The following is a 26,705-nucleotide window of genomic DNA, read 5'->3' on the forward strand; positions in this document are numbered from 1 at the left end:
ACCAGTGCTCTCCCGGTGTTCCCCCGAGCTCCCCCTGCTGCTCCCCCAGGATCCCCGCGGGTCCCCTCCCGCGATCGCCTCTCACGGTGGCCACCACCGGATCTCTCCCGTGGGCCCCCGGGTACCTCATCGGTGCCCCCCTGGGGCCCACGGCGCCCCCAGCCCCCGAAGCCCTCCCCTGTCCCCGGGATGTCCCCGTCCCCCACCTTTCCCCGCCCCGCTGCCCGCCCCTCGGCTCCCCCTCCCCCTCAGAGCGCGGCCCCGCGGCGCGGCCCCGGCGGCGGAGCATGGCGGGCGCGGGGGGCGCGGGAGGAGCGGCCCCGGTGCCGGTGCCCCCCTGGTACCACCGGGACCTGAGCCGGGCGGCGGCCGAGGAGCAGCTGGCGCGGGCCGGGCGGGACGGCAGCTTCCTGGTGCGGGACAGCGAAAGCGTGGCGGGGGCCTACGCGCTCTGCCTGCTGTGAGTGGGGTACAGGCGGGGGGGTGCCGGGGGGACACCCCCGCGGTGCCGGCGGGGCATGGGGGGACAGCCGGGAGCGGCCATCGGGGGTGCCTGGAGGGGGTGCAGCGGGAGGGGACCGGCGCGGGGCCGGGGGAGCTGCGGAGGCACGGGCAGGGAGTCGGGGGGAGGACCGGGGGCGACCATGGCAGAGCTGCAGGGGGCAGCTTGAGGGGGCACCGGCGAGAGCTTTGGGGGGATCCCGGGAGAAACGGGGCGGGGGTACCGGGGGAGAGTGGGGCGTAGGAGTGGAAGTGTTCAGGGCGGCACCAGAGGGGCCTCGGGGATGGTCCGGGGAGAGCAGGGGGTCGGGAGGGCAGCCGGGGGTGGCTCCTGGGCCAGCAGAAGGGAAGATTTGGGGGAGCGCCAGAGAGGTACCGGGGAGAGCACTGAGGCGTCATGGTGGGGTCACTGCAGGGATTCGGGGGAGCACTGTGGTACGCAGGGCGAGTGTCCAAGGAAGCACTGGCACAGCACCGGGAAGAACGGTGGGAGAGGCACCGACGGCGGGAGGGGGGCGCCAAGGAAGCACAGACAGGGGAGGAATCGCTGGAAGGGATCCAGGGAAGCACGCAGGGAGCATTGTTGGGGAAGGGGGGGACACCAAGAGGGCAACAGACAGAGAGGGAAAGCCACCTGAGGGACACAGCGAACACGGGGGTCACCAGTACTGTGGGGGTTGCTAGGAATTTGGGCACAGGGAGGCTGAGACAGTTCTGGTCAGTGGGTGCTGGGGGGGCACGGACACAGGGAGACCTGGGGTACAGGTGAGGTACACTGGCACTTGTGGGACATGGCACCAGGGCAGTGGCATCTGCTGTGGCCTGTGTGTCTGAGGAGACCTGACACCAACAGACTCTGGAGGGGCTGGGAATCTCTGGGCTGGCTGAAGGGGGGCTGTGTCACCAACCCCTGCTACCATGGGGGTCTATGAGATGGGGGTCCTGGCACCTGCCACACACTCTTGGGGTCCCTGAGCCTGCCCATGGCACTGGGGGTCTCCAGCTCCTGCCCTCATGTCTGGGGGTCCCCAACCTGGGAAGGGGGGACAGCTCTGTGCCCTTGAGTTGTGCCATGGAACTCCATGGCTCCCAGCTTGTGCCAGGTCACAGGTGAGGGCTGATAGCCCTGGGGGTCCTGAAGTGCCTTTGCCCAGTGGTGCACCCCAGCACCCCACCATACCTGGGGCCTCTGGCAACTCGATGTTCTGGGATGCTCCTGGGGCATGCCGCTGGCTCTGCTCGAGGCTGGCTACCTGTGCCAGCACCTGGACCTTGATGTGGTTGTGGGGTGGTGGTGAGGACACTTGAACTCAAAGCTTTTCTGTGCCCTGAGAGCCTGTGGGAGAGTTGGGAGTGCTCTGTGAGCTGGCCTGCCCTGGCCTGGGGTTGCTGTGTGCTGGTGCCACGTGCAGTTGCCAGGCATGCAGTCTCCATGGTGGCGTGGTTGTCCTGCCCCGTGGACAGTGGCAAATGCGGTTTCCCAGCCATGTGGGTAACACAGTGTGGCTCTGGGCACTGGCTCCCCACCACAGAGCTGGGCTGGCAAGTAGCACCGGGCACAGCACTGGGAGAGCATGCAATTCCAGCACCTAATGGTGCCATGTGGCTGGAGGGAGGGCATTGTGGCCCCAGTGTGGGTGACAGGGGGCTGCAGACAGCATTGTGGTACGGGTGCCTGGCTAAGGTGTGTCTGTCATTGGTGTCTCTCACTGCTTGGTGAGGAGGCCATGGGTGCCACGTGGCTGGCCTGTGGCACTGGCACCACGCAGCATGGCAAAGCCCATCATGGGGATGCCAGGTTGGGAGGCTGCACTCCAACAAGGGCTATTGGGAGTCCCTGGTGCTGTGATCTCACCAGGCACCCCCACTGCCTGTGAGTGGGTGGACAGGGCTGTGGAGCCATTGGCCTAAAAATAGCTGCAGAATCAGGAGGAGGAAAGGGAACTGCAGCGGGATCCCGGCAGCATCGGCTTCCTTTAACCCTCCCACTGGTGTGCCATGGACTCACCGGGCTGGATGTGGCACACCAGGACATCTCACTCTGCCCTCACCATGGCACACTGGGGTGTCTCACTGTGGCACACCAGGGTGTCACACTTGTGGCCTCACTGTTGCATATTGGGAAGTGGTAGCGTATGGCAGTGGCATCCCAGGGCGTGCTGACATCACTGGTTGGTGAGCAGTGCTAGTGAGGACAGTCCTGGTGTGGTGTCCCACGGGAGCGTGGGGGCTTGGACCTTCCATCCTGGCTCACTGCCACTTCATGGGGGACACCAGTGCCAGGGTGGTGCCAGTGGGCACACTGTATCCCCCTTGCCAGAGTCTCCACATCCTGCTCTTGGTGAAGCAGGGTGGTAGGTGCCCCTGTGTGTGCCACAGAGCAGTGGGGATGTGGGGTGCCCGCTGTGCAGACAGCGTTGTGGCAGGGTGCTATGCGTCAGAGCGACAGGGGAGTCCCGTAGCTCCCGCATAAAGGCTCTTTGTAGCCAGCCCGGTGCTCTCTGGCCCCCCCTCCCCGTCACTGCTCACCAAAATAGCAGCCGACAGACAGACAGACAGCGGTGCGGGGCTGGGCAGCCAGGGGGCCCTGCAGTCCCTCTCCACAGCACCACCCCCTGTGCCGGGTGTTCCTCCAGCCCCCTCCAGTTATCCACAGAGAACCCTTTGATGTCCCCCACAGCTGAGGTTCCTCCTAAGGGTCCTGCTCCTTGCCCCTCCAATCTGGAGTTCCACATACTGGTGCTGTACTGGAGTTCCTCTTGCACCCACATCACACCTCCAATGGTGTTCCTGCTGTGGAGACCCCAATTGTGTGTTAGGACTTCCCCCAGAGACCCCTTATGCTACCCTCGTTTGGGGGTGTCTCTTTGTGCCCCCCCATCCTACCAGCTGGGATTCTCCCACAGACTCCTTTGAGTCTGGGAACCCTTGATCCCTTCACCCATCCTAGCAGGGTTTTCCATACAGCTCCCCCATAGTGGATTCTCATTCAGCCCCTCCTACGACTGGGAGAGTTCTCCATGGTCCCACCCTCACAATGACCCTGACTGGGCATTGGGGCATCTGGCAGGACCCCAATGATGCTGGCGTAGGTTGTACCTCCAGAGGAGGCAGGAGAAATGGGGTACCTGTCACTGCAGGGAACGTGGTGGCACCAGGGCACCCGGTGCTGTGGGGTGGTGGCAGGGTAACCAGAACTGTAGGGTGACACCAGGGGACCTGACAGAGGGGAGGGATGGGACATGGGGACACAGCACCCTCTCCAGGGACACAGCACAGCATGGAGGGATGGATGCTGCCTTGTCCCAGTCCTCCAGCCCTGTGTCGAGCTGCTGCTGGGGCAGGGGACACGGCAGCTGAGTGGCCCCGGTGTGGTGACAGCAGCCTCAATGCTCATGGTGACCTCTGTGGCCAGAGGCCAGCCCAGGAGTCCCGGTCCCTGCTGACAGCCCTGGAGTGGGAAGGTCTGGCAGTGCTGAGGTTCCCTGTCTCCTGGAGTCCCTGAAATGGGGAAATGGGGAGGGCTTCCAGTCCTGCTCCTTGCACTCACTGATGTTTTCACCCCATCTCTTAGCGCTGCCCATCACCCCCTGCCCCGGGATCGTGTCCTTGGTTCCTGTCAGCTTCCACAGGAAAATAAATTGTTTCCTGGTGTCCTGGCTGCCAGCTCCTGCCTGCTCCTGCCAGCTCCTGCCTGTGCCGTGGGCTGGGGACAGTGCCTCTGGCACAGACAGGCAGTGCAGCAGGGCAGCAGCACTGCCAAGGACATCGTGCTGTCAATTGTGGGGCCGGAGCACGCAGGGGAGTCACTCTCGGGCTCCCAGCACCCATCCTGCAGGCATTTTCCCGTGGCTTTTCCATGGGTTCCCTGTCAGCTCATTGCATTCCATGGGGAATGGTGGTATTGGAGCTCCTCACTGTCAGTGCTGGTGAAGTAGGGGTCTGACTGGATGAATACTGGGCATCCCTTTGGGGCTGGCAGGGGCCATGCAGGCAGGTGGGGGGGACACCACCCACCCCCCAGCACCCCCTGATGCCCTCCCTGCTGCCACAGGTTCCAGAAACACGTCCACACCTACCGCATCCTGCCGGACGAGGAGGATTTCCTGGCTGTGCAGGTGGGCAGCGCGGGCACGGGACACCTCTGGCTCGTGGGCACTGGGGGTCTCTGTCTCAGCAGTGCTCGATGTTGGCCTCGTGCTGTGGGATTACCTGTCGCTCTGGCTGTGCTGGGCTCAGCCCTGGCGCCGTGCCACGTGCCTGCCCGGCTGTGCCGGATGGCTTGGCTGTGCCTGTCTTGGCCGGCTGTGGCACTGGGTATTTTTAGAGCAACAGAACCCTCTTTGTGCTGGCCAGGCAGGCAGGAAAAGCTGCCCTTGGGAGGGAGGAGGCTGAGGGACGGCTGCTGCCTGCACCCTATGTGCCCACCTACCAACCCTACAGGCCTTGTTGCAACGGGCCCTGGGTCCTCACCGTGGGGCTGTGGGGTCAGCACCCCATCATGCACGGGGGTCCCTGCATGGAGGGGTTCCTGCACGGTGGCATCCCAGCATAGGAGGATCCCTGCATGGGATTCTCTGCATGGGGGTCCTTTCATGGGAACATCCCTGCACGGTGGCATCCCAGCATAGGAGGATCCCTGCATGGGAGTCTCTGCATGAGGGGGTCCCTTAATGGGAGCATCCCTGCATGGGAACATCCCTGCATGGTGACAACTCTGCACAAGGGGATCCTTGTGGTGTTATCCCTGCCTGGGGGTCCCTGCATGGCGGTGTCCCTGCCTGGGGAGGTTCCTGTTTGGGGACATCTCTGCATGGTGGCATCCCTGGATGGTGGGTTCCCTGCTTGGTGTTGTCTCCACCTGGGGGGGTGAGGTGATGGTGGCTGCAGGTGCTGATGGTCCTTGTGTCCCGATGTCCCCGCAGACGTCACAGGGGGTGCAGGTGCGGCGCTTCAAGACGCTCAGCGAGCTGATTGCCCTGTACCTGCAGCCCAACCAGGGGCTGGTCTGCACCCTGCTCTTCCCTGTCGAGAGGGAGAAGGAGAAGGAGACCGTGGAGGACAGAGACTACTCAGGTATGGCAGGGTGATGTGGGTGGGTGAATGGGGTCCTGAGACCCCTGGGGTGGTGGTAACTGGTCCCCTCATTGCCCCACTGCAGATGGAGAGGATGAGAAGCCACCATTGCCACCACGCTCCGGCTCCACCAGTTTCTCTGGCACCTCAGCGGGGCTCAGCCCCACTGGCCTGGGACCATCTGTGCCAGAGAGGCCAGTGGAGAGGTGAGGGTCTGTCTGTCTCCTGCTTGTCCCCTGTCTGTCCCCTGCTCCTCCCTGCTGTCTCTCACCCCCTGGGTGCTCTCTCTGTAGCACCAATGGGCTCAGCAGCATCTCTCACGAGTACCTGAAGGGCAGCTACAGCCTGGATCTGGAGGCAGTGAAGGGAGGGGCCAACAGCCTCCCCCACCTCAACAAGACTCTTGTCACCTCCTGCAAACGGCTGCACAGGTGAGTGCCAGACACTGGGACAGACAAACAGACAGAAGGACGTATGTGCCACCCAGTGAGCCGGCTCCTCTTGCCTCTCCAGTGAGGTGGACAAGGTGCTGGCAGGGCTGGAGATCCTCTCCAAGGTGTTTGACCAGCAGAGCTCCCCCATGGTCTCCAAGATCCTGCAACAGGTAAAGAGAATATGGGGACACATGGTGGGCAGCCCCCCACCATGAACTGCACCCACAGACCCAACCATCCATAGCTGGTGGGAAAAACTGTGGAGAAACACCTACCTTCCTACCCCATCCCAGATTGCCAGTGGGCTCTGCCACTTGGGGTGGGGGGAGGCTCTGGGGTGGGTCTGGGGTTCACATCTCAGTGCTGGAGTGTCCTGCTGGGGGTTCCAGACAGCAGGACAGAGTGGAGAGCAGGAGCTGGAGAACCTGGTGCTGAAACTCTCTGTGCTGAAAGATTTCCTGTCCTCCATTGAGAAGAAGGTAAGGCTGGAGATGCAGGGGTGGATGGCCTGATGGGGGTGCTCTGAGGGGTCTGGGTGAACCAGAGAGACTGTGGGGCTGAGGGCACTGGTGGGACTGGAGCAGAGATTGCTGGGCTGGTGGGGCTGGGGGACTGGGGATGGGCTTGTGGGATTGAGGCACCAGTGGGACTGGGAGCTGGCACTGGTGGACTGTGAGGGCTGGTGGGGCTTGAAAGTTTGGTGGGACTGGATGGGTTGGTGGAGCTGGGGGACTGGTGGGCTCTCAGCTGACCCTGCTAGGGCTCTGGCAGGCACTGAAGGCCCTGCAGGAGATGAGCTCAGCCACCCCCGCCACCCCTCCTCAACCCCTCTCCCGCAAGGCCAAGAGCATCCCAGTGCAGACCTTCGAGGTGAGCCCTACCCTACCCCCTGCCCTGCCCAGTTTTGGAGTTTTGAGGGGATTTCAGCATCAGTTGAGTACCTCCAGTGTGACACTGAGGGCACAGACCCCTAGGTGTCTCTGGGGGAGGCCTGATACCAGATGGGGTGCTGGGGTGTCCCCTGTGTCCTCCCTCATCCCAGTGTCCCCTGGCAGGTGAAGCTGGATATCACCCTGGGGGACCTGACCAAGATTGGGAAGTCACAGAAGTACACGCTGAGCGTGGATGTGGAGGGGGGTAAACTAGTGGTGCTGAAGAAGCAGAAGGACTCCCAGGAGGACTGGAACACCTTCACCCATGACAAGAGTGAGTGGGGAGGTGTCTGGGGGGACCCCAGCACCCTTTGTTCTGGGGAGCATCCCTGTGAGGCTCAGTGGTGAGCTGGAAGCTGGGGGATTTCCTCATGCTGGGGGTGTCCCCGTCTTGGGGGGTCCCCCAAAGCATGGCCTGGGAGGGTTCCAGCAGCCAGCTAGCAGCCAGCACTCTCCCAAGCTCTTTCCTTTCCTCCTCAGTTCGGCAGCTGATCAAGTCACAGCGGGTGCAGAACAAGCTGGGCATCGTTTTTGAGAAGGAAAAGGATAAAACGCAACGGAAAGACTTTGTTTTTGTCAGTGCTCGGGTGGGTAATGCTCAGCTGGAGGTGGGTGGGGGACAAGGGGTCCCTTGTAGGGATGGGATGGGGCAGGATTTAACCCCTGGGCCCTGGTAGGGCTCAGGGACAGGCACTGGGTACTGGTGCCTGATGGCTGGGTGATGTCCCTGGAGCAGTCCCCACGCCCAGAAGGTGCCAGCTATGGCTAAGCCAAAGCAGGGGGCGGGAGAGGGTTGTAGGGAGAGGGAGAGGGTTGTAGGGAGCCCCTCTACCCCCCGCTCACTGTCCTCTTCTGCAGAAACGTGAGGCCTTCTGTCAGCTTCTGCAGCTGATGAAGAACAAGCACTCTCACCAGGACGAGCCTGACATGATCTCTGTCTTCATTGGCACCTGGAACATGGGTGAGCAAGGCCAGGGGCAGCCCTCGGAGGGGTGTCAGGGCCCTAGGGTCCCCCCCTAACTGGGCTGTCCCCCCTGCAGGCAGTGTTCCTCCCCCCAAGAACATCACTTCTTGGATCACCTCCAAGGGGTTGGGCAAGACCCTGGACGAGGTGACAATGGCCATACCGCACGACATCTACGTCTTTGGCACCCAGGAGAATTCCCTGGGAGACAAGGAGTGGGTGGACTTCCTGCGCTCCGTCCTCAAGGACTTCACCGAGGTTGAGTACCGCCCGGTAAGCACCAGGGGACCCCGGGGGCTCTGGGGTGCAGGCACTGGTGGGTGGTGGAGGTGTGTGATGCTCAGTGTCCCAGGGGTGGCTGCGCTCTGGCTCTGTGACACCGGCTGTTCTGAGGTGCTCTCGTGGTGCTGGGTGGCTGTGGGTGCTCCGGGTCTGCTGACACAAGGTATTTTGGGGTGGTCTCCTGGTGCTGGGTAGCTGTGGATACTGATGGATGGTGGTGGGATTCCATGGGGAACAGCCCTTGGTGGGAGAGGCTGGGATGAAGCAGTAATGAGCATTCCCTGTGGACACACCAGAGGGGCCCCCGTGGCCCCAGGGGGCCCCAGCACGTGCTGGCAGGGGGCTGAGGGTGCTGGCACCCACAGGTGGCCATGCAGTCCCTGTGGAACATCAAGGTGGTGGTGCTGGTGAAGCCAGAGCACGAGAACCGCATCAGCCATGTCAGCACCTCCAGCGTCAAGACAGGGATCGCCAACACCCTGGGTAGGGCCACAGCAGGGCACAGAGGGACACGAGCTGTGCACTGCACTGGGGGGACTCCTGGGGTGTCTGCACTGGGGGGGGTCCTGTTGTTGCATGTGTTGCATGAGGAGGAGTCTCAGCATGTGTACCTTGCATGATGGGCAGTCCTGGTGTGTGGGCATTGCATGGGGAGGGGTCCCAGTGTTGCACAAGGAGGGGTCCTGACGTGTGTTGCACATGGAGGGGTCTTGTTGGTGCACAGGGAGGGGGCCCAGAGCACGGGTGTTTCATGAGGAGGGCTCTGTGTGCAGTGCACAGGGAAGGTTCTGGAATGTTTGTGTTGCATGTGGAGGCCCTGGATAAGTGTGCTTTGCATGAGGGGGACTCTGGGGGTGTGTTTCATGAGGAGGCCTCTCAGCGTGTGCGTGGCTGGCCAGGTGGGGACTGTGCCCCATCATTGTGACCTGGGGCTGGCTGGCCCTCCGTCCCTGAGGTAGAATCAGGGGTTGCCTGATCCCATCCTGTGTCCCCAATTCCTCACAGGGAACAAGGGCGCTGTGGGTGTCTCCTTCATGTTCAATGGCACCTCCTTTGGCTTTGTCAACTGCCACCTCACCTCTGGCAATGAGAAGACAGCACGGTGAGCACCCCCACCCTGGGCTGGGCTGGGACAGGCCCTGTCCTCATGTCTGTGACACTCTGTCCCTGTGTCCCCTGCTTCAGGAGGAACCAGAACTACCTGGACATCCTGCGCCTGCTCTCACTGGGGGATAAGCAGCTGAGCTCCTTTGACATCTCTCTTCGCTTCACTCACCTCTTCTGGTTTGGGGACCTCAATTACCGCCTGGACATGGACATCCAGGTCAGGGGAAGGGGTGGCTGGGGGTGGGAAGGCAGGTGGGAGTGTCAGGGTTCCCCTCGCAGCCCAGTGCCAACACCTTGGTCCCCACAGGAGATCCTCAACTACATCAGCCGCAAGGAGCTGGAGCCGCTGCTGAAGGTGGATCAGCTCAATCTGGAGAAGGAGAAGCACAAGGTGTTCCTGCGCTTCGGTGAGGACTGGGGGGCTCCAGGGCAGTCTGGTGCTGCAGCCCCTGCTGTGGGGACTGTCCTGACCCACTGCTGTCCCTGCAGGCGAGGAGGAGATCACCTTCCCCCCAACCTACCGCTATGAGCGGGGCTCCAGGGACACCTATGTCTGGCACAAGCAGAAGCCCACGGGGGTAGGTGCTGGGGTAGGGGGAGTTGGGGGAGTGGAGGAAGTGGAGGACACCCCAATCCAAACCCCCCACCCACTCCCCACTCCTGCCAGGTGCGTACCAACGTGCCATCCTGGTGTGACCGCATCCTCTGGAAGTCCTACCCCGAGACTCATGTCAACTGCAACGCTTATGGTGAGCACTATAAACCACTCCAGCACTCTGTTCTGGGGACAGTCCCCCACTCCACCCTAACTTCTTCCCATTCCCACTGGCTGCAGGGTGCACAGATGACATTGTCACCAGTGACCACTCACCCGTCTTCGGCTCCTTTGAAGTGGGAGTGACGTCCCAGTTCGTTTCCAAAAAAGGTGCCTATGCCCTAGGGGATACCTTGCTGTCCCCTTCCCCTCCATGGTCCAGCCTCTCCCTCTAAATGGAGAGGCCCCAGGGGGATTCCAATGCCTTGCCTCTCCATGGAGGGCTCTCCAAGTCCTCAGAGCAGGCATACATCGAGTTTGAGAGCATAGAAGCCATCGTGAAGACTTCCAGTCGCACCAAGTTTTTCATCGAGTTCTATTCTACCTGCCTGGAAGGTGAGTGAGGGGTTCCAGAGGGCTTGAGAGGGGTCCCAGGAAGCTCATGGCATCCTGGAAAGCTAAAGGATTGATGCCATGTCCTGCTACCATCACAGAGTTCAAGAAGAGCTTCGAGAACGACAGCCAGAGCAGTGACAACATCAACTTCCTCAAGGTTCAGTGGTCATCTCGGCAGCTGCCCACGGTGAGGAGGGGCTGGGGGCTGGCAGGGTGGGTGCTGGGGGAAGCTGCAGACAGGGAGACCCCTGCTCAGTGCCAGCACCCCGTTCCCTTGGCCACAGCTGAAGCCCATCCTCTCTGAGATTGAATACCTGCAGGACCAGCACCTCTTGCTCACCGTCAAATCCCTTGATGGTTATGAGTCCTACGGTGAGTGTCCACTCCAGCACTGTGCCAGCACCGGGGGGCCCGTGGGGTGCAGACCCCCAACCTCTCCCACTGTCACCCCCAGGGGAGTGTGTCATTGCCCTGAAGTCCATGATTGGCAGCACAGCTCAGCAGTTCCTCACCTACCTGTCCCACCGTGGTGAGGAGACCGGCAATATCCGTGGCTCCATGAAGGTCTGGGTGCCCACGGAGCGCCTGGGCACCCGCGAGAGGCTCTATGGTGAGCACCCCTCACCCAAGGGGGCACCCTGGGGAGAGGACTCCACCACTGAGCCCCTGTTCCCTGGCAGAGTGGATCAGCATCGATAAGGATGAGACGACAGCCAGCAAAGGGAAGGTGCTGCTAGGTGCCAGAGCCACCCAGGACAGTGCCAAGTATGGGGGACAGGGATTGGCAGGGTGGGGGGCACCGGTTCCTGGGGGTCGGGAGGCCTGAGGGATTTACCTGAGCACAGGTATTGCTTAGAGTATCCCTCTGGGTTGGTGTGTGGGATGTGAGTGGGGACAGTCCTGATGCCAGTTTTGTGCCATACAGGGCAGGGATGGGGCTCTGAGCCTCTGAATGTGACTCTGGCCGTGTTTTGGTGGCTGAACCTCGTCCTAGAGGGCAGAGCCCCATCCTGGGGATCTGAGCCCTGATCCGGGCTGCTGAGACCCATCCCAGGGGGTCTGAACCTTGTCCTGGGTGATCTGAGCCCTGTCCTGGGGGTCTGAACCCCGATGGGGACGTTCAAGCCCCCTGGGCCACCCAACACCTCCTGTTGCCAGGTCTGTGGGGCGGAAGGCTGCTGGTGCTGAGCCCCCCACCACCATCCTGGCGAAGCTCCCGGAGGAGCCCGAGAAGAGCAGCACCACAGCAGCTCCGCGTCCCCCTGCCCCGCACCGCAGCACCCCCAGGGACGAGGCCACCCCGAGCCGGTGAGGGAGCGCGGGCAGGGCTAGGGAGGGGCTTGCTCTGGGGGTGCCACGCTCAACCCTGTCCCCATAGGTCCAAGGCGGAGGCAGTGCCGGAGCTCTCAGGGGGTCCCCTGAAGAACAGCTTCAACAACCCAGCGTACTACGTGCTGGAGGGGGTCCCCCACCAGCTGCTGGTGCCAGGGGACCCCGGCAAGCCCCCCAAGGCCAAGGTGCAGCTGGCAGTACCGGAGCGCTGCCAGTGCCCCTCGGCATGCTGCGGTGGCGAGAGCGATGAGGAGGAGGAGCTCGGCACCCTGAACCTGCCCCCGCCGGATTTCCCCCCGCCGCCGCTGCCACGGGAGCTGGAGCTCCCCCAAAACACCTTCTTGGGCACCCCTAAGGAGCTGCTGGCATCCAGCGGGTGTGAGGACCCCAAATCCCACCCTGCAGCCTTTGGAGAGGCTCCCCTGCCCAAGCTGCACCCCCGGCCACCCCCAGGCGCCAGGGCTGGATTTGGGATGGAGGGGGCTGGGGGGATGCCCGTTCCCGGGGGGCTGCCTGCAGCTGGGGCACTGCCTGCTCCTGGGGGCCTGCCAGGAGGGCTGCTGGATGACCGCTCCTGCTCGGTGCTGCAGATGGCCAAGACACTGAGTGAGGTGGACTACGGGGGTGGGAAGGGGAGGGTGGTCCCCCCACCACCGCTCCTGGCCAAGGGGGCCTTGCCTCCCCGCTGCCTGCACCCTGACTATGGCCGCCCCCTTGCCTTCCCTCCCCACTCCATCCAGGAGAGCATCCAGGAGGACCTGGCTGAGGAGGTGGGTGATGCAGGGTGGGTGGGGGTCCTCAGCACCTCAGCTGGGGCTCCCTTTGGGGTGCCCAATGGTGCTGAGGCTGTTGGGGCGCAGGCGCTGGGCCGTGGCGCGGGCACCGTGCCCGGCGTGGGCGAGTGGCTGCGGGCGCTGGGGCTGGAGCGGTACGAGGAGGGGCTGGTGCGCAATGGCTGGGACGACCTGGAGTTCCTCAGGTGAGCAGCCCCCCCAGAATGGTGGGGAGGGACACCCACCCATTCCCACCACCAGCCTGGCCAGCCCCAGTGGTCCATGTCTTCCCCAGGGGGTCACAGTGATGCCTGGGTTCTGGGGAGGTCTGATGGGGTGCTGCCCTTGATGGTCCCCGCTATCCCTGGGGGTTCCCCACTGCCTACTGCAGGTCTCCACTTCCCCTGGGAGTCCCCATGGCCCCTGGAGGGCCCCATGGCACCCAAAGGTTCTGTGCTGCCCTCAGGGGTCCCTGCTGCCCCAAGGTGTCCCCACTGCTCCCACGTGCCCCTTGCCTCTCGGGATCCCCAGTGCCCCCTGAGGGTCACAAAACCCCACAGCAGGGGCAGGATGGAGCCTGGGTATGCACCCAGCAGCCTGAGTGGGGGCTCTTGCACCCCCACGTGGGGACCCCACCCGAGTCTGGGGTGCCCCTCAGAGAGCCCCATATTTGTGCTTCATTCCCAGTGACATCACAGAGGAGGACCTGGAGGAGGCTGGAGTGCTGGAGCCCAGCCACAAGCGCGTCCTTCTGGAGAGCCTGCAGCTCCGCAAGTAGCTGCCACCACACATCCAGCATCCCGTGCTTCCCGTGGCCCAGCATCCCAGATCCTGCAGCCCTGCGTCTCAGACCTTGCAGTAGTGTGTCCTGTGGCCCAGCATCCTGCATCCCACAGATGTACATCCTGGATCCCATGGCTGTGCATTCTGTATCCTGCTGCCACGTATCCTGGACCCTGTGGCCCTGCATCCTGCAGCTGAGCATCCCAGATCCTGCGGCCACGCATCCCAGATCCCTCAGATCCTGTGGCTGTGCGTCCGCAGCCCGGCATCCTGTGACCCCATATCCTGGGTCCCATGGATGTGCATCCCAGATCCTGCAGCTGTGCATCCTGCAGCTGAGGATCCTTCATCCCACAGCCCCACGTCCTGCATCCATTCATCCCACCATCACCAGCAGCAAGTGGGAACCCCATGACCTCCACAGCCCACCCCCCACCCTGGGTGCAGGGTAGTGGGGTAGGAAGGGGGAGTGGGGGGTCAGGGGCTGGTGGGTCCTGGTCAGATAATTTCACACGAGGATACCCATGGGGTGTCCTCACATTTAAGTTATTTTTTTATTTATTGGGAGAAGGGATGGGAGAAGAGGTGTTTGGGGGTAACCTGGCTCCCTGGTTGGGACCCTGGCTCCCCCCATGACCCCTCACAGCTAGGAGGAGGAGGAGGAGGCTCTGAGCAAAGTCATGTCTTGACCCAAGTGCCTTCATGATGCCTGGGATGGGATGGGATGGGATGGGATAGGATAGGATAGGATAGCTCAGCCAGCCCCCACAGACAACACTAGGCCCAGCTCAGGGTCCCTATCCCCAGCTCTAAGGATCCTGTCCCTACCCTGAAGGTCCCATCCCCACTGTGAGAGTTCCTGTCTCCACCCTGGGCATCCCTGTTCCCACTCCAGGGCACCTGTCCCCCTCAGGGTCCTTTTCCCCAACATGGATGTCCCATTCCCACCCTGGAAGATCCCCATCCCCCCCCCCCAGGGGGTGCCTGTCACCATCCCTGGGGGCACATCCCCTTGCTGTAGGTCCCTGTCCCAGCTCCAGAGGATCCTGTCCCCACCCTGGACCTCATATCTGCACACCAGGGGTTCTACCCCCACTCTGATCCCCATCCCTGCTCTGGATGTGCTGTCCCCACCCCTGGGGGTTCCTGTCCTCACCCCATGGGTCCCTGTCCCCATCTCCAAGGGTTCCATCTCCACCCCACGTGTCCCTGTTACCATTCCCGGGGGTCCCATCCCCACTATGGTGGTCCCTGTTCCCACCCTGGGGGTGCTGTCCTCATTCCCAGGGGTCCCACCCCACCCAGAGGTTCCATTCCCAGGGGTCCTGTCGTCCCCATTCTGGGGATTCCGTCCCTACCCCTGGAGTCCCTGTCCCCACCATGGGGGTCCCATCCCCACTCTGGGAGTGCCTGTCCCCGTGCTGGGAGTCCATCCCCAGGCTGGGAATCCTGTCAGAGCAGAGCCAGCTCAGTGCCTTCCCCCAGAGCCCAGCCCACACCAGCAGTGCCTCTGGGGCAGATCCCCCTATCCCAGCCGGTTTGCCCATTGGCACTGGCTGGGTCTGTCCCCCATGGGGGTCTGTGTTCCCTTGGGGACAGCGGGGCTGGCAGCCGGGTCTCCTTGTGGGTGCTCAGCCCCCAGCCTTGCCAAGTGTCCTTCCAGGAGGGTCCCCAGGGTGGGAGTCCCCAGGACAGGGCTGCTCCCACTGTGCTTTCCCCACTGGGATGCTCCCTCCAGGCTCTCCCTGTCCTCAGGGGGGGTGGGGGTGATTCTACCCCCAGACCCCCCCACCCCTCACTCCGGCTGAGATGAAGGATGGGCCAGGTGCCCCTGGCATACCCCAACCTCCCCCCTCTGTTACTGGGGGGGTGAAGTCCCCCCCACTAAACCCCAGCTCCTGTGTTTGGAGGTGTTTGGTAAACCTGGAGTGATTTTTATCATGTTCATGCAATGGGTGTGGTGGAGCTCTCGGCGTGGGGAGGGGGGCAAGGTGGGAACACAGAGGGAAGAGCTGGGTCCCGGCATAATCTGTGGCCCCTCCAGGCTGGCTGTACTGGTCCCAGCAAGGTGAGGACCAGCTCCCTTGTCCCCTTCTTGGGTACCTCAAACCACTCCCCCAACAGCCTGGCATGCTCCTTGTCACCATCCCAATGCCCCCAAGACCTTCTTCATCATCACCCCCCAAAGGGCCCCCAGAGGCCAGGGGGGCTGTGTGGGGCACCCGTCTCCTCACCCCACTTGAGGGGGCTTCCATGGGGTGCCCCTTCAGCATCCTACAGCTGCTTGGGGTCTTGGAGTGGGGGCACCCAAAATAATCCCTGAGGTGCTGGGGGTCTCTGGCATCACCTGGGGGTTCTGGGGGGGTTTCAGAGGGTGCAGGGTGGGGACTGTGCAGCCCCCCCACCCCTGCAACCCCTGGTGGGGGTGGGGTGCAACAGGGGCTGGGGGCCAGCAGCACTGTCAATAAATTAAGTTTAATTTGGATTAGTGGCATTTGCAAACATGGGTAATAAATTACAGAATGGTTAAAAAAAAACCCAAAAAACGAAAGAAAAGTGGGGAACCCACCTCGGGGGAGCTGGGAGGGATACAGGGGGAACAGGGATCCATGGATGGGCTGCCAGCATCCTCACCATGCCACGAAACCCAGCAGCACAGCAGCAGGGTGTAGTGGGTGGCTGGGCACCACCAGCACCACCCCCGCTTGGGGAACCTTTGGGGGTGTGCGGGGGTCCCTCTGCACCCGTGCCAGCTTCAGTGGGAGCACCCGCCCTGCTGCTGGCAAGGGGTCCCGGCTGCTCCGAGCCACCCCACTGGCTGTGCCAGGGCTCCATCCCACAGCCATCCCCCCCTCGAGGGGTCACCTCAGCCCGGCAGTTCTGGCTCCCTGTCCCCACTGGCAGCGCCTGCAGCGAGCGCTGAGCCTCCCAGCCCCGCATTTACTGCCCACAGCCTTCGGGGCTGGGGGGGTGTCTGCTTCCCTGCTGGGGGTTATCCATGCCAGCAGGCGGGATCTGGGTGAAATCAGCTCCTCCCCGCACCGAGGACAGTGTCCCTAGCGGAGTGCCCGGCGCTGCGTACCCCGGTGAGCCCAGCGCCCCCCATAAAGTGCTTCCTCGCCCCCAGCCCAGCGGCACAGACCATCGAGGGGGGCTCTCCTGGAGCACCCGCAGCGCTGTGGGGAGCCCCACATCTGTCCCCACCCTGGAGTGCACCGGGAGCCCCCAGGCCCGAAGGCTCTGCCAGGGCCACGCTGGCTGGGCATGGGCTGGTGTCGCCCGCCCGGCACCCCCGCGGTCCCGCAGCACCCACGGGTGTCGCCGGGAGCTGCCCGCGCTCAGCGCAGGGTCCGGGAGGGGGCAGGGGCCGGTCCCCGCTCCCTGTCCCCGTTCGCTGGAGCGTCGTGGCTGGCTCCGTGGTGGGGGCGGTGGGTGCAGGGGGCAGGGTGGGGGCCGAGGCGGGTTCGGGGGGCAGCCGGATCCGGTGGTTCAGCGATCAGAAGAGGTTTGTCTTGATGCCGTTCGGTTTCCGATGGAAGGAGGAGAGGACGCCGGAGAAGGGTCCCGGCACAGCCTCGGTGGGCTGCCAGGCCTTCAGCAGCTCGGCCGTGTTGGGGGCTCCGCTGCCGCCCCCCACCCCTGCCCAGAGGGGCGCCTTGAGGGGCTGGGGGGCATGGCCGGGTCCCAGGGGTGCCCCCGCGCCGGGGCTGGGGCTCAGGCTGCCGCCGGGGCTGCCGAGGGCAGCGGCGGGCAGGGAGGCCGTGCTGTCTGGGGTCGGGCTGCAGTTGGATTCCTTGGATTCGTCGTCTTCTGAGGAGGAGCGTGGCTCCGACTTCTTCCCGCTGCTGCCGGTGCCGCTGGCACCCTTGGCGTTGGCCGCGCGCTCCTGCTTGCGGAATTTGGCTCGACGGTTCTGGAACCACACCTGGAGGGGGATGGAGGGGGTGGGAGCACCCCTTGCCACGGTCCCTGGGGCTTCGGGGAGCCTGTGGGTGCAGGCAGCCCTCCCAGGCTCCGGGGTGGGCTTCACAACCCTGCCTTCCCTCGGGGGAAATGTCTCCCACATCACCAGAGGGATCCACGTATCCACAAAAATGTAGATTTGTGAGTCTGACGCCAGGCGCTGCTGGCGTGGGCTCCGGTGTTGGCAGGGGAGGGAAATGGGGAGGGGACATCATCACCACACGGCACCCACACCTGCCCCTGGTGCGGCCAGAGCCCACAGCCCACAGCCCCGGCTCCCCGTGGTGCCAGCAGGGGGGTCCACACTTCCCCCATCCCCCTGGAGGGGGGGGCCAGGACCCCCACTCCTGCGGGTCCCACATTCCTGTGGGGACAGAGGTTCTGCACTCCCCGAGGGGGTCCGAAGCCACAGAGCGGGGCCTTCACTGACACAGGGGGGATCCCCCCACAGAAGGGCCCCACAAAGACGGGTCTGCATTGGCGCAGATTGGGTGTCTGCACTCACAGAGCAGGATCTGCACCCACACGGGGGCTCTGTGTCTGTCCCGACTCCCCCAGGAGGAATCTGCACTGACACAGGGGACATCTGCACCCACAAAGGGCCACTCTCTGTCCTTCCTGGACTCTCAGCAACCTCGAGGTTTTTGGGACTGCACTAAATCATTCATGACAGTGACGGTGCCGTGGCAGGAAGCAATGCCCGAGCTCTGCTGGGGGTCAGGCTGTCCCCCCGAGCTCCCAGCAGAGCACGGCTGTGACAGCAGCGTGTCCCCCGACTGCGGCAGTGCCGAGGCCAGGTCCCTGCCTGCCGCCCCTGCCAGTGCAGGGAGCAGAGCAGCAGCGTCCCACGGTCAGGGTCCCTGCTCCAGGGGGATTCGAGCCTTCCACGCCCAGCCCCAGCCCCCTTTCCTCCCCTCCCCGGAGCTCACCTGCACCCGTGCCTCGGTGAGGTCGATCTTGAGGGCCAGCTCCTCGCGGGTGTAGATGTCGGGGTAGTGAGTCTCGGCAAAGACCCGCTCCAGCTCCTTCAGCTGCGAGCTGGTGAACGTCGTCCGGATCCGCCGCTGCTTCCGCTTCTCGTTGATCCCCGACGGGTCCGAGAAGAATTTGTAGGGAACTGGGAGGGAAAGGGGGACTCAATACAGCCGGTACAGTGGGAGGGCTGTGGCGGGCACCGGGGGGACACCCGGGCAGGGGGCATCAGGCAGGAATGGACCAGGAAGGGATGGACCGAGAAGGGATGGACTGGGCAGGGGACACTGGCCAGGGATAAATGAATCGGGAAGGATGAGCTGGGTAGGGGTGAACCGGGCAGGAAAGGAAAGGGCAAGGAAGGATTGGGCAAGGACCGCATAGGAAGAAATAGACGGGGAATACATAAACGGGCAGGGGGATGCACTGGGCAGAGCAATCGGCAAAGGATGAACCAGGAAAGACAAACTGGGCTGCGGTGAAACGAGAAGGGGTAGACCGGGCAGGATGACTCAGGGCATGGACCGGGCACGGTGAACGGGGCACAATGAACCGGGCAGACTCCGCGGGCAGGGCGGGAAGGACGAGGGCAGGGCTGGATCGCCGCCCCCCGCTGCACCCCCGGCCCCGTTCGCTCTCTCGTTCGTTCGGCGGGACGCGGGGCCCCGGGGCGGGAGCAGGGCTGGCGGGGCAGTGCGGTGCCGGTGCCGGTGCCAACCGGCAGCTCCTTCGTTATCGGCGGAACCACAGGCAGCGCCTCCGCGGTGGCAACGAATGCGGAGCGGGGAGTGGGTTTGCAGGGGCGAGGACCTTCCCCAGCCCCGTTCTGGGGCCGCCACAGCTCCAGGGATCCCCGGGGATCCGCGGCCCTGCTTGGGAGGGCTCATCCCCAGCGGCAGAGGCGAGCGGGGAGACCCGGGACGGGCGGCGGGAGGGACCGAGCCGGGCAGGGCCAGCCCGGGCTTCGAGCACCGGCAGCACCGGGCACCGGTGGCACCGAGCACCACTAGTGCCGGGAATCCACAGCACCGGGAATCGATGTCAGGGGGAACTGACGGCACCAAGGACCGACAGCAGCCGCTACCGACGGCATCGGGCATGAAATGCCGAGCACCGGCGGCAACGGGGACGGGCGGCACCGAGCACCAGCGGCAGCGTGCACTGGCGGTACCGAGAACCCGACAGTAACAGGAATTTGCAGGAACGGGCACCGGCGGCACCGGGAACAGACAATTCCCGGGACCGGCGGCATCGGGCACTAACGGTGTAGGGCACTGGGGTCACTGGGAACCGATGATATCGGTCGCCAACGGTGGCGGGAACCGATGGTTACGAATCCTGACAGTGCCGAGCACCAGCGGCACCGGGAACGGGTAGGAACGGGCACTGTCGTCACCGGGAACCGATGGTATCGGCGCCGACAGCACCGAGCACTGCCGGTGCTGTACAACAACGGGACCGGGAATCGGTGGGATCGGGCACCGGCGCTACCGGGAACCGGGAGTAATGGGCACCGTCGGCATCGAGTTCTGACAGCACAGGGCAGCGGCGGCTCCGGGAGCCCGCAGCACCGGGCACCGACGGCAACGAACACTGACGGTACAGGAGACCGACGGCTCCGGCAACCGATGGCACCGAGCCCCGACATCCCCGGCAGCCGCCGGTCCCGAGCCCCGGTGGCCCCGGTCCCCCGCCAGTTCCGATCCCGGCCAGCCCCGACGGCGCGGCCGCTCCCTGACGCCCGTCCCGGGGCTGCCCCCGGTGGCTCCCGGCGGGTCGGGGTCCCTGTCCCTTACCTGCCGAGTAGGGCGAGGGCTGGTGGTCGCGGAGGGCGCCCAGGGCGCAGCTGGCGGAGGCGAGGGGGGCGCAGGCGGGCGCAGGCCCGAAGCCCCCCCGCATGGGGCTGTACTGGAAGGAGCCCGCCTGGCTGCAGGGGCTGAACTCGTAGCTCGCCTCCATGGCGGCCACGCAGGACTCGTAGGAGTTGAGGTAGGAGTAGTCCATGGCGAGCCCGGTGCGGCCCCGGCTGCCGCCCGCCCGTCCCCGCCGCCTCCTGCCCGCCGGGCCCCCGCCCGCCCCCGCCACCGCCGCCGCCCCGGCCCGTTAATATACCGGCGGGGGGAGCGCGGACAAAGGCTGCGCTCGCCGGGGGCTTTTGCATGACAATATCTCCCGGGGACGGCGGGAGCGGGCGGAGCCGACACCCCCCTCCCCTCAGCCCCCCGCCCCCCTTAACCCTTCGTGGGCGCACGCACCCCCCGCCTCGGACCGGCTCCGGCAGCCGCTGCTGGGGCTGGGGGTGGGCGGGGGGACAGCGGCCCCTGGGCACCCCCCGGAGCAGCACCCGGCGGGCCTGCTCTGGGACCAGCGCTTGGACCTTCCCCCCGTGTCCCATCCTTCTGTATCATCCCTGTCCCCAACGCCATCGCTATCCTGTCCCCATCATCACCCCATCCCATCCCATCCCATCCCATCCCATCCCATCCAGGTCCTCGGTCTTGTCCCTGTGCCCATCCCTGTCCCATCCTGTGTGCGTCTCCATCCTGATCCCCATGTCCCTCCTTGTCGCCATGCCATGCCATGCCATGCCATGCCATGCCATGCCATGCCATGCCATGCCATGCCATGCCTCTGGGGCTGAGCATCCCAGGGGCAGGAGGGCAAACAACGGCACCACGCCCTGTCCCTGGGTGCCCTCCGCCGTCCCTGGGTGCAGGGGGAGCAGGCGGCTCGGGAGGGGTCCTCAGTCCCACCCCTCTCTCCTCGGGGGGCTCTGGCCTTTGCAATCCCCCTCCCCAGTTTTCAGCCCGGATGAATTTCAAAGCACCCCATCCCCCCAGCCCCCTGCCGGGACCGAGGCAAAGGCTTTCGCCCCTTTCAGCGGCACCGGAGGGGCGTGTGGGGAGGGGGGATGCGGGAGGATTTGGCGGGATTTGGGACATTTTCAAGACAAACACTTTCACTAAAGAGGATTTAAAAGTCTAATTGTGCCCAATGAAGGGCTTTGGGTCCCCCAGGGGAGCGGGGGGGTGGGGGAAGAACGGACTCTGGCCGGGTCCTGTGGGATCGCTTCGAATCTGTCCTGCCCTGTATCCAGTCCCGCATCCTGTCCCACCTTCTCCCCTATATTCTTGTCCCATCTCCTGTCCTAACCCGTGTCCTTCCCCATTTCCTGCCGTGCATCCTGCTCTGTCTCTTGCCCTGTGTTTTGCCCCATATCCGATCTTGTGTCGTGCCCCACGTTTTGCCCCATCTCCCGCCCTGTCTCCTGGCCCGTGCCCTGCCGTCTGTCCTGGCCCATGCCCGTCCTGCGTTCTGCCCCACATCTCAAGCCACAAAGGGTCCCGCTCGCTCCTGGATTCCGTTCCCTGGGAACAGCCCCCACTTCCCCCGCGGTCCATCTCCGTCTCCGCTCCCCCGGCCGAGCCCCCGGCCCCGGTGGGTGCCGGCGGTGCCCCCCCGCGCCCTCCCCAGCTGCGCGGCCGGAGCGGGCAGGTTGCTAAACAAGTTAATTCGATCAGGGCGTGGGGCTGGCGCGGAGCGAGGCCCCACTGTCGGGCTGCTGGAGCTGTGAAAAGTTAATTCAATTAAGTTTTCCCTCTAAACTAATTAGGCAGCAATCTGCCACGCAAGGAGCTGCTGGTGCTACCCAGAGACGGGCAGAGCCGGGAGGGCGAGGAGGAGGAGGAGGAGGGAGATGTAGGGGGAGAGCAGAGGCAGTGGAACATGGAGGGGAGTGGGATGGGGCGCAGCCGGGGGTAGAGCCCGCGGCTCCCATGGGATGGGGGTGATCCCTGCGGACTGTGGGGGATGAAGGGACATGGGTGCTGGCAGTGGCCTGGCTGTCCCCGGTGCTGCCCAGTGGGGGGTGGGTAAAGGCTGACGCCCCCTGTTCCTGGATGGGGCAGCACTGGCAGCGGGGAGGGCCGAGCACAGTGGTGGAGATGGGGACCGGCACCCACATCCCTCCATCCCATTGTGTGCTGGGAGCTCCCTGTGGGCCTGGAGATGTGTCCGTGTGCCTGGGTGGGTCAGGGTCCCTCCAGAGCTGGTTGGGGGGGCTGATGAGACCCTCTCCAATGGGATCCCTTATGATAGAACAGCTCCAAAGGGACTGTCCTGATGGGGCCCCTGTCTGATGGGGGACTCCTTGAATGGGACCCCTCTGATGGGTGGACCCCCTCTGGTGGAACCCCTCCAATGGATCCCATGCCGATGGGACCCTCTCTGAAGGGACCCCTCTACAAGATCCCCTCTGATCACACCCCAAACTCCCCCAGCTCTAGCCCCAGCTCGGTTGGGATGACAGCACCCACCTCATCATTGCCACCCACACTCTCCAGCCTTCATCGCCCCATGGAGTCCGCCAGATGTGTTGGGAGGTCCTGGTGGGTCCCCCAGCCCCACAGCTGCTCCCAGCGGTGCTGGAGGCCTCTGTTCACTGCCACTCTGTTCCTGGGGACAAGGCTGGGGTGCTCCAGTGTGTCCTGAGCCCCCCCACGAGTGGCACCCTGTTCCCTGACTGGATTGGGTGCATGAGGTTCAGATGCAGGGAACTGAATGTGTCTGGCACTGCCAAAGAAGATTCTTCTTCCAGATCCCGTGTTCCCAGGCAGTCTTCCTGGCAGTGGAAGCCCATTTACTCTATTGGCACCAAGAAAACCACCTCAAAGGGCTGTGGAGGGCCCATGTGGGGCTATGATCCATGGGGCTGGCACAGCTTGGCATGTGGGATGTGGCATGGTGGAGGGTGGCACAGTGTGTACTGGGACAGCATGGAATAGGGTGATGTGACTTGGCATGACAGAGTGTGACCTGGCACAGCATGACATGGCACAATGTGGCATGGCACAGTGTGATGGCACGGTGTGACAGGATGTGACACAGCACAGCAGGGCAGGGCACACCTGGGGGCACAGCCAGAGAACAGCCGTGCCCAGAGGTGCACACCCATGCACACGTACATGCTACACCTTTGTGCTTCCATGCACACACATGCAGAGCTCATTGCACACCTGTGTGCACCTCTGGAACTGAATCTGACCTTAGGAGATTCAGCAGAGCCTGGTGACACTCCCAAACCCTCCAGGGATGGGATCCTGCTCCAGCCCCTGGCATTAAGCCAGGAAAAAACTACTGGGATAGGAAGGGGGTTCAAGGAATCCCCCACCAACCCTCGTATCCCTGGAAGACAGGAACCAGCACCAGAACCAAACCCTCCTGGGGACACCAGGGTAGGGGGTAACAGTGGGATGGGGATCCTATCTGCATCCCAAGGACAGTGGCTTGGGGCTCATTAATCCTGGGAGGGTTCAATTTCCATATGTATTTCATGTTCTACTCTTCAAAACCCTGGGGTGGCCCCAGTAGTGACCATGTCTCCTGTTCCACCACGAGCAGCTCCCTGAAGGAGCCCCCATGGGACATGGGGACAACCTGGACAGCTCAGTTCCACTTGAGATAATAAATATTTTCTGGAAGAAGGTCATGAGAAAAAGATTCAGCCAGGGGTTTGCACCAGGATGTCACCTGGCTGGGCTGGGGGGATGTGACAGTGGGTCCCAGCTCCCAGTGGTATTCCCCACTCTTGGTGACATTCCTGGCTCCTGGTGATGAGCAGGAGACCCAGGAGTGCCCTGGGATGAGGGGGGTGATGTCAACAGCTGCTCCTTCTGGGGACACAAAGGGTTGGATGCATATTGCATGTTTATTGCCATAAAGAAACGGAAGTACAGAGCAAGTGCCTGGTGGCTTTTATCCTCACTCAGTTCCCATTCCTCACCTTGCCAGCCCAGCTGACCCAGCAAGCCCCCTCCCACGGGAATGCCAAGTTCCCACATGGTCCGCAGTTTGCTTCCCCCTTCCTTAAAAACCTCCACCACCCTGTGAAACCCCAGGACCATCCACTGCCCCATCCCCGAATGGCACCAGGGCCCCTTGTCACACACAGCTGCACCCCTGGAGCCCTTCGTGCCCATCCCAGGGCAGCTTCTGCCCATATCCATGTCCGTGTCCGTGTCCATGCCCAGCGGTGGCAGGGCTGTGGCTCTGCCCTCTCTGACACCGCTCGCTCCAGCTCCTGGGGTGTTTTATTGTCACTGGGAGTGCCCAGCACTCACAAGAAGTAAGTGATGTTTTTGGGGTTCAGCGGCGCCTGGATCTCCAGTTTCCGGGCCTTGCGGTCCTTCTCCACAATCTCCAGCCGCAGGGTCGGCACCTTGGATTTCTCTGTGCTGGGGGAAGATCCCTCTGTGGTTTTCAGCAGCTGCTTGTCCGAGTCCTCCACGATGATCCTGAGGGTGCAGCCCCGTGGCAGCAGGTCCTGCTCGTAGGCAGCTGCCAGCTGGTTCACCACGCGCCGCTCCACCTGAGGGACAGACAGATTCTGTCAGGGAATCCCTGTGCAGTCTCCCATGGAGATGGCCAGCTCCTCCCCACACTCGGGCAGTGCAAAATCATGCAACCTTTTCTTCATCCCACTTACTTCCTGTCTCTGGGGTGTGGGTGGGCCACTTCCTCCACAAGACCACAGACTTCTCCCCAGAGATGAGAACAGTCAGACCCCCACAGTCATGAAATCATGTAAGGTTTGGGTTGGAAAGGCCTTTTTAAAGTTTGTTAACATCTCATACCCCCCTGCCATGGGCAGCAGCACCTTCCACTAGACCAGGTTGCTCCAAGCCACGTCCAACCTGGCCTTGAACACTTCAGGGATGAGGCTCCCCCAACTTCACTGGGCAATTTGTATCAGAGCCCCACCACCCTCACAGGGAAGAATTTCTTCCCAATATCCCATCTAACCCTGCCCTCTTGCAGTTCAAAACCATTCTCCCTTAATTTATTACTCCAGGCCCTTGTCCAACGTCCCTCTCCAGCTGTCTTGGAGCCCTTTTAGGCACTGGCAGGGTCTCTAAAGTCTCCACAGAGCCTTCTCTTGTTCACTATGAACACCCCCAGCTCTCCCAGGCTGTCTCCAGAGCAGAGGGGCTCCAGCCCTCATAGCATCTCCATGACATCCTCTGGATTTGCTCCATGACTCCATCTCTCTTTTGATGCCTTTCCAATTCTGGTTTTCCCTGGGCAGTGGGGCTGGAGGTGACTTCATGAACTTCATCCCAACCTCTGTCTTGCTTTCACCTCATGTTTGATGGAGCGGGCACCGTAGTGAAGGTTGTAGCCATCAGCCAGCACGTCCATGACCTCCCTGTCCCACTGCAGGGTGATGTTGTGCCTTGCCTTGGCCTGCCACGGGGGGAGGGAGGAAAAGGAAGAAGAATTATGGATGTTCCTCAGCCTGGCACCCTTCTCCTTGAGCAGCAAGGATGCTGCACCAGGGGGCTGAGAAGGGCTGAGCTCACCAGGCCAGTTCTTCCACAACAAAGGAACCCCAAAATCCCTTTTAGCCCTCAGAGAGCTCAGATGTGCAAAGACCAATTAGACAAATGACATCTATGAAGGCAGCCTGGAGCTCATCCCTGCTGCGGTCCAAGAGGAACCATCTCTGCTGCTTCCAGAGGTCCCAGCTCTCCCCCGCACCCCAAGTTCAACAGCTTGTATGATGACCCCAGGGCAGGTGCTCCAGAAGTGATTTCTTCTGGAGTTATTCTGAGAAGTTTCCTCTAAAGCCACTGATGTTTTTATACCTTTTTGGCCCAAAAATTGAGCTCCTTGTTGACCAGCTGGATGAGCTCTGAGTGGCAAAAAGGAAGAAAATAGACAATTTCATTGATCCTCCCCAAGAACTCGTCCCGTCTGAAGTGAGCCTGCAAGAACAAGGGAGGAGGTCAGCAGGGAGAGGGATGGGACCCTGATGGGAACAGCAGGGAGAGTGGCATTGCAGAAGGAGCTCCCCAGGGATCATCCCACCTCCCACAGCTCCCAATAGCCATCCATCCCCCACGCCATGGAGCTGGACAGCATCAGAAACATCTTAAACTGAAAATCGTGGGGATGTCATTGCAGTCAGGTTTCCCTGACCTTGGGAGAACAGAGAACCCCCAAATCACTGCAGCATTTCCTGTCCTGAGTCCCCTTTGCACCATGCACCGTGGCTCCACTCCAAGAGTAAAGAAGCTGTGATTTATTTCTGCTGGGCTCTGACCTCTCCAACATTTTAGTGGGGTTACATCCCTTCTCTCAAAGCTGGTAGAGAAATACAGGGAAGGAGTCTGGGACCAAAGCTCAGGACACCTGAAACTTGAGCCATGAACACACTGTCCATACCTTCAAGATGGGGCGAATAACCTTTTCCTTGAACTGCTTGGAAATGGTGATCTTGTCAGTCATCTGGACATCCTCTGCAAGAGAGGTGGAGAGGGGGTCAGTAGGGACAGTGGGACAGTAGCCTCATCTCTGTCTGGGTGAGCTGGAGCTGAGGGCAAGGAAGGGTCTGGGGGGTACTGCAGGACAGACCCGGGACCTCCACATGTGCCAGCA

The 26,705-nt window shown here is 62.9% G+C and overlaps 3 protein-coding genes across 8 annotated transcripts in view; 1 reads left to right on the forward strand and 2 right to left on the reverse strand.

The window, feature by feature from the left end:
- Window positions 1-250: 250 nt before the first annotated feature.
- INPPL1 (inositol polyphosphate phosphatase like 1) lies at window positions 251-15,286 on the forward strand. Of its 2 annotated transcripts, XM_077174459.1 has the most exons (28): window positions 251-460; window positions 4,556-4,619; window positions 5,427-5,577; window positions 5,663-5,783; window positions 5,871-6,008; window positions 6,091-6,181; window positions 6,401-6,490; window positions 6,783-6,881; window positions 7,067-7,217; window positions 7,424-7,530; window positions 7,802-7,904; window positions 7,984-8,180; window positions 8,555-8,672; window positions 9,195-9,291; window positions 9,375-9,513; window positions 9,604-9,703; window positions 9,786-9,874; window positions 9,964-10,045; window positions 10,132-10,221; window positions 10,333-10,446; window positions 10,545-10,633; window positions 10,731-10,818; window positions 10,901-11,056; window positions 11,127-11,211; window positions 11,605-11,754; window positions 11,825-12,548; window positions 12,639-12,757; window positions 13,239-15,286. In XM_077174459.1, the coding sequence occupies exons 1-28, from the start codon at window positions 288-290 to the stop codon at window positions 13,327-13,329; spliced, it is 3,816 nt and encodes a 1,271-aa protein (XP_077030574.1). In that variant the 5' UTR covers window positions 251-287; the 3' UTR covers window positions 13,330-15,286. The 2 variants fall into 2 exon arrangements, with proteins under 2 accessions (XP_077030574.1, XP_054484035.2); XM_054628060.2 differs by having other exon boundaries at window positions 11,825-12,757.
- A 1,544-nt stretch (window positions 15,287-16,830) lies between these two features.
- PHOX2A (paired like homeobox 2A) lies at window positions 16,831-20,273 on the reverse strand. 3 transcript variants are annotated; one of them, XM_077174715.1, is made up of 4 exons: window positions 20,066-20,273; window positions 18,227-18,414; window positions 17,672-17,678; window positions 16,831-17,372 (listed from the first exon to the last, which is right to left on the reverse strand). In XM_077174715.1, exons 1-4 carry the CDS (start codon window positions 20,271-20,273, stop codon window positions 16,831-16,833), a joined length of 945 nt encoding a protein of 314 aa, XP_077030830.1. The 3 variants fall into 3 exon arrangements, with proteins under 3 accessions (XP_077030830.1, XP_077030831.1, XP_054484198.1); XM_077174716.1 differs by lacking the exon at window positions 17,672-17,678 and having other exon boundaries at window positions 16,831-17,290; window positions 18,231-18,414; XM_054628223.1 differs by lacking the exon at window positions 17,672-17,678 and having other exon boundaries at window positions 16,831-17,259.
- A 3,684-nt stretch (window positions 20,274-23,957) lies between these two features.
- Window positions 23,958-26,705, reverse strand: part of CLPB (ClpB family mitochondrial disaggregase) — a 73,150-nt gene continuing 70,402 nt past the window's right edge. The window contains exons 13-16 of one of the 3 annotated variants that reach the window (XM_054654329.2): window positions 26,493-26,566; window positions 25,913-26,032; window positions 25,407-25,511; window positions 23,958-24,636 (exon numbers count right to left, since the gene is read on the reverse strand). In XM_054654329.2, the coding sequence (XP_054510304.2) occupies window positions 24,385-24,636; window positions 25,407-25,511; window positions 25,913-26,032; window positions 26,493-26,566 (551 nt within the window). In that variant the 3' untranslated portion in view covers window positions 23,958-24,384. The remainder of the gene's footprint in view (window positions 24,637-25,406; window positions 25,512-25,912; window positions 26,033-26,492; window positions 26,567-26,705) is intronic. The other 2 variants (XM_077174460.1, XM_054654331.2) reach the window with 2 other exon arrangements.

The sequence above is a fragment of the Agelaius phoeniceus genome, chromosome 2, assembly GCF_051311805.1.
Source record: "Agelaius phoeniceus isolate bAgePho1 chromosome 2, bAgePho1.hap1, whole genome shotgun sequence".
Taxonomy (NCBI): domain Eukaryota; kingdom Metazoa; phylum Chordata; class Aves; order Passeriformes; family Icteridae; genus Agelaius; species Agelaius phoeniceus.